Source organism: Kryptolebias marmoratus, linkage group LG22 (genome assembly GCF_001649575.2).
Source record: "Kryptolebias marmoratus isolate JLee-2015 linkage group LG22, ASM164957v2, whole genome shotgun sequence".
NCBI classification, from domain to species: domain Eukaryota; kingdom Metazoa; phylum Chordata; class Actinopteri; order Cyprinodontiformes; family Rivulidae; genus Kryptolebias; species Kryptolebias marmoratus.
In genome coordinates, this window is record NC_051451.1 from 10,927,356 (window position 1) to 10,937,267 (window position 9,912).

General features: G+C 39.6%; 1 protein-coding gene across 1 annotated transcript; it reads left to right on the forward strand.

The window, feature by feature from the left end:
- The first annotated feature begins 27 nt into the window (after positions 1-27).
- LOC108239140 (ubiquitin carboxyl-terminal hydrolase 37-like) lies at positions 28-1,105 on the forward strand. The gene is made up of 4 exons (XM_017421663.3): positions 28-296; positions 411-471; positions 578-735; positions 818-1,105. The coding sequence occupies exons 1-4, from the start codon at positions 282-284 to the stop codon at positions 821-823; spliced, it is 240 nt and encodes a 79-aa protein (XP_017277152.2). The 5' UTR covers positions 28-281; the 3' UTR covers positions 824-1,105.
- The last annotated feature ends 8,807 nt before the right edge of the window (positions 1,106-9,912 follow it).

Consider the following 9,912-nt stretch of genomic DNA (forward strand, 5'->3'; position numbering starts at 1 on the left):
ATTGTGCTAAGATTTGATGTGGTAGAAGCTGAGAGTCTTTCACATCATGTATTTAAAAACTTTGACATGAAAGGTGGTGGATGATATGCATTCCTTCAAGGAATATTTCTGCTCTTCCTTTCTGAATAGTTCTGATATCTGATCCCTCTCTCCGTCTCTTCAATGTCTCCAGTGTTCTGATCCTTCACCTGAAGCGGTTCAGACTCACTAAAACCCTCAGGGTGAAGAAGGTGGAGAGTCCCATCAAACTGACAGAGGAGCTGGTGCTCAACGAGGAGTTCATGACCACTGAAGATGTAAGGAAGACGCTCTTAAGTTCACTTTAAATACACACAACCCATGATGGTTACTTTGAATATTTACCTGTTTATTATGAACCTAATTTCTGGTGACTTGCTCCTTTATTTCAGACAACGGCCCGCTATTCCCTAGTGAGCATCATCAGCCATGTGGGCTCCACAGCTGACAGCGGTACGTGTTGGCTCAGGTTTTGCATCCGCATGTGCTGAGCTCAGCTTTTAATCTGCAATATCTCACCACGCTTAAAGAATTACAAGTTTGTCTTCTTCTTCTTCAGGCCATTACATCTCCGACGGTGTTTACCGGAACAAAGACATGGGGGATGTGACGGACTGCTGGCTCACATATGACGATGAGGACGTCAGTCCGACAACCGGAGCGTCTGTCTGTCAGAAGCGCGCAACAACAGCGTTCCTTCTTTTCTATGAAAAACAGGTGAGATAATAGTTTTGTACAAGTCCTAAATAATGTGTTTCATGTCCCTCCCCTCATGGTCGTTTTTGTGTTTCCTTTTTAGCACTAAAAGACAAACAGCTCTGGGGGCCGTCAGCTCGACATGCCTGACGTGTCTAGAACAGCTCTTTGCTGTTCCTTCAAATTAAATAAAGAATTGTCATTCAAAATATTATTGATGTTAGGCTTTGTTAATTATCTCTCTGATGGTTTTGTGTCACCAACAGGACAATGGGTAGTTATTTCCTTTAATCTGATTTAAATGAGACTATTTGATCATTTTCCTTCAACTTTGGGTGTTTTATTTAACTTTCTTACACACTTGGTGTTCTTGGTCAAAAATAACAGATCATTAAAGGTGACATGTGTATAAAACTGACTTCAACAGATGGGTTTAAGTCCTTTCCCACCACCACAGGAACTTCTCCTGTTGATATTTTAACAAACAATCTCAACATTGATTCAAACATATATAAAACTTTTCTCACAGCTCTGGTATATTAAAGGTGTTTTGAGGCCTTGCTTACGATTCATTCTGCAGCAGCACAATGACTAAACAATAAATTGGTATTAAAGCCGTCAATCATTTCTTGGATCATGAAACTGGTGACGAGGAGCGAGGCCAGGAACCTGACATGAAAGGTGCTGAAGAGGAGACAAAGTCAGAAGCTGAAAACAACACAGATTATGATCCAGACGAGGAGAGAACCAATGTGGAACAATCCAGTGATGAGGAAGAGGGTCCTGCTGAGGTTTCTGTGACATTCAGCTCAAAGAATGGGGATATATCTTTGTTTTTATTATTTTATAACAGTATTTAGACACAAATTTTACCATATGGTTAAATTTTCAGCTGGAACTTTGGGTCTATGTCCTCTTTTTTAATAACAAAAATCATACTTGTCAATTTGAGCAAGAACAGAAAAATATGCTTTTCATCCCACTATTTAAAATTTTGAAATAATTTAAAAACAAGTGTACTTCATAAACTTTGACCCATGGTAATTAGTGATAAAGTACACAGCATGTTTCATCTGTAATTTTATTGTTGTTAAAAAACATACATATAAATTATTTCTTGTACTCAAAGATTATATGAGCTCAGACCTGTGAGGCCTACAGGCATTAAAAAACAAACAGAAGATATAAACTTGTACTGTTCATAATAAAATGAATTGATAAAAAATCTACAGCATCATAACCTAAAGTGATTATATTTGTATTAGGATGGATTTATAATCAGGTACAGGCAGGTAAAATGCCCTAAAATTATTTAATTTGATGAAACAAATCGTAACACAAGCTGTGAACAAAACTTGAATATGAGGATTTAACAGCGAGTAAAAACAAGTAGTTTATTTCTGTTAGAAGGGGTGATTAGTGAGAGAGAACAGATGTCTTGACCACAGATTGCTGACAACAAATACAGGAACTGAGGAGAAAACCATGGCCGCGAAAAAAATAAATAAATAACTAGAAATGCCAGGATTAACAGGTACTAAACACTGATGCTAAGAAACACTGGCAGAAATGAACACAGAGACATTCTGATAAAAACTGAAAGCAAAGAAACGAGGAGTCAAAAAAAACGGAAACAAATTATACCAGCAAGCAAAAACCCCCAACTGTAGCAGTTTAGTATTGTATGTGTAAAACACAGTTTGAAAACCTTAATCCTCCACATAAGGAGGAGTCAGCTGAGGTGGTTCAAGCATCTGATTAAGATGCTTCCTGGGCACCTTCTAATGGAGGTTTTCCAAGCACGACCCACTGGGAGAAGACCTGACGGAGGATCCAGAACTCGGAGGAAGGCTTTTTTACCTCTTTGGCCTGGCAGCACCTTGGGAGCCTCAAAGGGAGCTGAAGTGTTGCTGTGGAGGGTGACGTCTGGGTTTCCCATTTTAACCTGCTGCTCCTGTCACCTGACCACAGATAAGTGGAAGAAAATAAATGGATGGATGGCTTATCATTTGAATCTGAATAACATAACAATGGGTAGTTTTACCCTTATCTGTTTAGTGATAACCCAGTCTAACTGGTTACTGTACACTACCACCCTGCAGCAAACAGTCAAACTGTTGCAAACAATAGGCTGGAGAAAAATAAACCTGTTGGGTGAATTTAATCTGCAGAAACATATTGTTTAACATACCCTGAAATCATAATTTCACCTTGAAAAGTGGAAGTTTTGAAATACTTTTTGGATGCTGAGCTCTGCAAAAACAGTTTAAAATGCTCACATACTGCTCAATTCAAGTAGGCTGAGGACAGAAGCTATTTAATCCTTTGTGACAAGATATATAAACAACTTCAGTGTTCCTGCTACGAGAAATCTAGCAGGAATTTGCGGTTCCACATACAATATTTGATTTGCCAACAGCACAGCTCGTTGGGAAATGTTTCTCTGGAGCAAAGGCCAAGTTTGGTTAAACATGTTTGCCAAATTAAATACAAGAGAGGAAACATCCTCGAATTATTAATGTCGTGATGATATAATATGACACAGTTTGTTCCACAGCTCACCAAAATAATAGAAGTTGGGTTTTTTTGTCACATGCCGGACCACAGCTGTATTCTGAAATATGCTGTTAGCTGAAGTGGATACAGACCGCAGATACCCTATCATCTGGGTAGAAAACAAGCCAAATCTGCATCAGTCATGTTTTTTTTTCTTCTTCCATTTTGTAGAATTTTTTCCATCTTGTAAAAAATAAAAAATAATTTAAAAAACCCACCAAAATCCTTGATGCCCCAGTTCAACAGACCTTAATGGTCTCAAGCGCTTCGTCTCTTCATCTCTCCTGAACTTTCTGCTAATGTTGTTTGATTTGATGCTTTCTTTTTCTTTCTTCAAAAAGAACACTAAATAAACTTAAAATTACTGTGTGGCTGATTGTCTCAGCCTCAGTCCGAGGCTAAGACAGAAGACATTAAATCACTGACAAGCACATCATGGTTTTGGAATATTTATCGCAGTATATTGACAGGAAGAAATTGTAGCATAACACAAACCTCATCTTTATCATCAGTCTTCAGTAATGTTTGCCACACTGATGTCTGTGCTGTCTGAGCACCACATACACACATACAGGATCACACACAACAGCATACACCCATTCCTGTTTAGTATTTGCCTTTGAACAAATAAAACCACTCAGCGGGGATAAATAAAGATATATACTGTATATCTAATGATAAAAGCTGGACAAGTGAACTCTCATCAGCATCCGCCGCTGTGTGCAGGTAAATGCTATACACAGCAGTAGCTTCATTCGGCAACACAGGCCAAGTGATTTTACAGGCTGCTTCCCTGTTTCTCTGCTGCTGGGAACATGGAATCTTGGCTTGTCTACAAACATCTGTATTTGTATGAGAGCAGATCTGTATGTCACTGCAGTAAATTGTCTTTTTTTTTTTGTTTTTTTCATTGAAACATACTTACCATGGTCAAAGCGCTTTGCCAACCCATGGTGCTGTGTAGTTTTGATTTATGGGCATGACTTCTTTTCCAGATGGATGCTTGACTACTGCACGATCTTACCTGCTGAAAGCCTGGCCACCGCTCAGATCTCTGCAGCAGGCACAACACTGTCCTTCAAAGCCTGCAGTTTGCCCTCACAGGCCAGCGATAATTGCTTAAAGTTGGTAGATAACTTAGAGCACTTCATGTCTGGGAGCCGTTTTTGTGAAAACTGCGGGAGGTATTTGAAAGATAGACTTTTTATAAAAAGCAGATGTTTATATGTGTAGAAATACATGAGGATTGAAGCTAGGTAGGCCCTAAATCACACAGGCCACAAAATGTAACTATATTCTGTTTTGGAATAATACCGCTCTATAGTGTAACTCTTATGAGTCTTAGAATTGTAAAACAAGCATCAAAATGTATGTATATATTTAAATTCTATGATGATTTTAATTTTTTACCAGTCAAAGGAAAAAAAAGATACTTTTTCTGCACCTCCTGTTTTCTGACAGTTTAAACTCTTGTATAGCAGTTGCAGGATAGAGCTTTGTCATTGTCCCTCTTTTTTTCAGTTTACACACCATAAATGTTTACCCAGATTGAGATCCAAACTGTTTACAGGCCATGCCATTAAGTTAATGTCTTTCCTAAAAGACAAACAAGTAAATAAATAAATAAAGGTCTGGCATTCCTTGAAAGAATCCATATTGCCCGGGGCCTTTCATGCCAGCGTTTTAGACAAAGATTATCTTGGGCTGAGAAATGACAGTTGTAGCCTTTTCGGTCAAACTTTAAAAACACAGTTATGTGCAATCTCATGCACAACAAGATGTCATGCTCAGAGTACGTGTTGTGAATGACTCTCAGCTACTACCACATCAAGTTTTACCTCCATGCCTGTGAAATTGACTGAGTTATAGGCATTTTTGTGTTGGTTAATGTTGATTAGTTTTGGCAGTCATCTTCAATTTGATTGAGTCCAAATGTTTATCAGTTGTAGATGTACATGTTAATGGTTCTTTACCTGACATGTAGCCTCATATCATCAAAGATATGTGCTGTTTCTTTCACATTAGGCTCTGTATAGATTCCACTGGACCTTTAGTTAGGAGCTAAATTTTCGTTTACATGATAATGATGGTTCACATTTGGCTTTCCTGAATGATAATCCCATTTGTTGCAGATGATTTGTTGAATTTACCTCACAGGCATTGGTGCTGGATTTGTATCTCGGCTGGGGCCCTTTTTGGTGGAGTTTTTATGTGTTTCTCCATCATCTATGGGTTTTCTCTATCGACATAGATGAAGCTAGGTGAAACTACTCCCTTAACTTCCATTGTCCAAAACTGAAGCCAAAATGTTTACAAGTTGTTGTTGTCTGCTATACTGTAGTTTTGGAGCCAGAGTCTGTGCACTAAGGGTTTGGGTGGTATCATAAAAACAGAAGTCCCACCTACACCCTCTCCTATCTCTCTAAGAGGCTGTGACTTTATCAATCACATGTAACGTGACACTTCTGTCAGCTTCAAAACACTGAAACTAAATGTTTTGTGCTCTGTTTGTTAATGTATTTTTAAAATGCATAGTTGAGCTTACTGCAAGGTAAGGGCTTTGTGAATCCACAAAAATCAACACCTGAAAAACAAAGGCTGACGTGGCAGCAAAACAAAACACGAATAACCAAAATCCTAACAGGAGCAAAACATGAGGCAAGACATGAAACCAACAAGACTGCGCATGAAGCAACAATGAACCAGCAGTGAGTGGAGGAAATGACCAGGTTTCAAAACAGAGGCTAATTGAGTGAAGTGGGCACAGGTGAGATGATTACAAAACTAGGAGCAGGTGTAGATGGGCGTGACAAGCACACGAGAGATAGACTGAGGAGAAGTGTATGATGACAGAGGCACAGAGAAAAGACAAAACATGAAGACAACAAAAGAAACAATAAACCAAATACAGAAACACAAAGAAAACCCAAATCCTGACAGCCAGCCACTAGGGGGCACTTGTCCTTTGTGACTTCAACGTCCAGGTTCCAGTCTTGTGTTTAGTTCTAAAATATATTAATGGTTTTATCCAACAGCTCAGAAACAGGTATGCTAGATATTTTATTAATTGAACTCCAGTGTGTGTGCATGGCTGTTTGTCTCATATGTCTCTGTGCTGGCCCAGTGATGGACTGGTGACCTGTCCTTGGTTTACCCTGCCTTTCTTTACCCGTTACCTTCATGGGTTAGAAACCAGTTTCCTGTGACCCTGAACAGGATTAGGTGGGTTCAGAAAATAGATCACTGACTGTTCAGCTGTCCAGTGGTTTGTACTGTTAGCCTAAATATCTCATGAATTACTGAATGGACTTTAATAGAAATTTCAGAAAGTAATTAATGGATGTGCATCTACAGCTGTTCCAAGCGCTAACAGATTATGCAAGATCAAACAAAATACTGGAATATAATATGAGATTGTGCGTAATGTTATCTTCAAGGTTTAACTAAAACAGCCAGAACTCTGTCATTTCTCAATATAAAATAATCTTTGTTTAAAACTGGCATGAAAGGTGGTGGTAGACCTTTCATTGTGATTCTAATTTTTCATTTCTTTCATTGGAATTTTACTCCACTCTGTGTTTAAATGCATTTTTCTAAATGTTTTGATAATGCTCAAACAAAAATGCATCACTTTTTTTTTCATGTGCTACCTACACTAACAGTGAATGAGAGGAAATTAGAGTGGTGGCTGGAAAGAGGTTCAGCTCATAAAATCAGAAGGAGCCGTGCCAGCACATCGCTGAGTTAATTGTTATTAATTACTCTGTGCAATGGAAAGTACGTCCTTTAGAAAACATGCTATCGGCGCCTCAGATCCTTCCTAACAGCTAGAAAAACAGGCTGTTGTTCAAAAATTTGGGACACTCAAAGAGCGCTGTTCAAAAAGCAGGAAGCACTCATCCTTCATTTATCTCACACGACAAGCAGCCAATTTGCCTTTTCACTCAGCTGAGAGATCTGCCTCAGTCGTGAATTAGCACATCGCAGGAAGTTGTTGATTAGAACAGAACATGTCCTCTGTGTGGACATCAGCACGATGGAAACATAACAATCCCTCTGCTCCCAAATGGAGCTCATAATGGCATCACCGTGTGAGCTAGATTCCAATTCATGTGACTGAGGAGGATTAGCACAGCGCTAGTTTGTCATAAACATCATAGAAAAATAGATCCGGTGTGGCTCTCCGGGGGTGTTGTGTCAGACAAGGTCAGCCTGAGCAGTCAAATGACTGGAACCTCACAGTAAATAGGACATAGTTGTGGTCTGGTCATAGGGTGGTCAATATTTACCGCCTGTCGCCAAAAGGTGAAAAGCAGGTGATAATGTTTTTGCCTGTGTCTGTTTGTTCACAAAACATTTCATGAACCAGTAAGCAGATTTTGATGAAACTTTCAGAAATTAATTATTGGAAATACATTTACAACTGATTGAATGTTGGAGACAGTAAAGTTCAAAATGACATCCTTACATCTTTTGAGCTAAATGTTGGTGTGGTACTTGCTGAGAGCCATCTCCAACAATTACTCCATTAATTGAGATCTTGTTAATCCAAACCAGCGTGGAACCATTTCTGTGTCTCTCACTTATTGTAAACAGAGTTTGCTCTGAGGTTTTCTGCACCGGCATTTGAACCCCTGACCAAAGTTGTGTGACAATACCACTGCACCACCCACCCAGCTACAAAGAATAAGGCAGGTCCTGAAGAGCAAGCTGAATGGTAAGAACAAAGTCCAAGCCATCACATGCCAGTCATCAGAGACCCGGATGGTACATTTTCATGGCCAAAGCAGGAGACAAACACTACTGATATCAAGACAAGGAAGCTCCTCAAAATGCATGATACCACACCAAACATGGAATGCATAACCAAGTGGCCGGATTAGTGTACAGGAATAACATCTGTGCTGAATACAAGCTGGAGGTTCTGCAGTCAAAGGTGGTGGAGAATGACGGATAAGATACTGTGGGACTTCCAGATCCAGACAGACAAAATGGTAATGGCTAACCAACCGGACATGATGGTGGTCAACAAACCAAAGAAGAAGACAGTGGTGATAGATGTAGCAGTCCCAAGCAACTGTAACATCCGGAAAAAGGAGCACGAGACGCTCAAGAAATACCAAGGGCTGAAAGAGGAAATAGAGAAGTTGTGGGAAGTCAAAGCCTCAGTGGTACCAGTGGTCATCGGAGCACTTGGTGCTGTGACCCCCAAACTGGAAGAGTGGCTCCAACAGATCCCAGGAACAACCTCAGAGATCTCTGTCCAGAATAGTGCAGTTCTAGGTACAGCTAAGATACTGAGGAGAACTCTCAAGCTCCCAGGCATCTGGTAGAGGACCCAAGCTGGAAGTGAAAGTGGAACCACCTATGTGGAAAAATAAGGCAAGCTAGATATTTGGGGTGTATTTATATTAGACTGTTGGAATTAAAATCTTTTTTTTTTAAACTGATGGTGTTCAAAGCAATATCTACAACAAATAATGTGATAACCATTCATAAGTTGGCTGAACTACCCCTTTATTGTGAATGAGAATAATTGAGAAGTTCAGAAATCTTGAAGGACCCACAGCAGAACTTGGTAAGAAAAAAAAAAGGTAATACAGCTCTGGGCAGAAATAGATGCTGTGACACCAGTATTATGACAAATGGGCTCTATAATCAAAGCTAAAGGTGGACAAAACCAAAATTACTGCGTAATTTGCTCTGGCCAGGATGTGTAAGATAAAAGCTACTGGATGAGTGTGAGTGGGTGTGATGATGAGGAACACATTGTAAAACACTGTGAACAACCTAATTAAAGTTAGAAAACACAATTTAATTGGAGACCATTTGCCATGTTATAAATACATCCAGTCAGCTTCACTTTAAATCCCAGCTCTTATCGGTAATTTCAGAGCATCTTTTGCATACATGATATTAGTGGCACATCGTCGTCTTTTCTCTTTGCTGTGAGGCTGAAGTTAGGAGGAGAAATGTGAGGGGGTCAGTCATCCTGAGTTATTGGTGAGAGGATATTATTGGTCATCTTCCCATTGGCAGAGCGCGCTCACAGCAGGAGTCTGGTTACATTCGTGAGATGGCTGACATGTCATGGTGCCCATTCGTTTGAGTGTCACTGCATTCCCCTTTCATGTTGCAGGAGCATAAAAACATCAGGGCAGCCACGGGGATCACGTATAAAACTCAGAAGCTCAACCTGAAAGTTATTTATTCTCGTTCTTATTTGGGCTTAGTATTTGTTTTTGGTTCTGGCTGGTTTTTGAGTGATCCATCCCAAGGGTTCACCGTGACAAAAATAAATTTTAAAAAAAAAGACTCCCTGTTGGATTAGTCAGTGCAGTACAATTTGTTATTGGTCTTATTATTTGTGAGGATGGTGATATAGTTTGTCCTGCAGCAGGCAACCATGATTTGCTTGCTAAAAGAGTTTCAACCTAGTCTCAATATCCATCCATCCATGTTCTCTACCCGCTTCTCTATTCCAGGTCGCGGGGAGCTGGTGCCTATCCAGTCTCCATACGTATTTAACAAATCTTTTAGAGATTTAAACCATTTTTTCATGTTTAAAGGCCAAACTAAGGATCAAGGTTGCAAATTAGCCTTTGGCTACAAAATCTCTGCAATAGTGGCATTGTTTTAAAA

Bases quoted from the DNA above. Each gene is read 5' to 3' on its own strand.
- LOC108239140 (XM_017421663.3), top strand. The intron at 472-577 runs GTACGTGTTGGC...CTTCTTCTTCAG, and splicing joins GGGCTCCACAGCTGACAGCG to GCCATTACATCTCCGACGGT.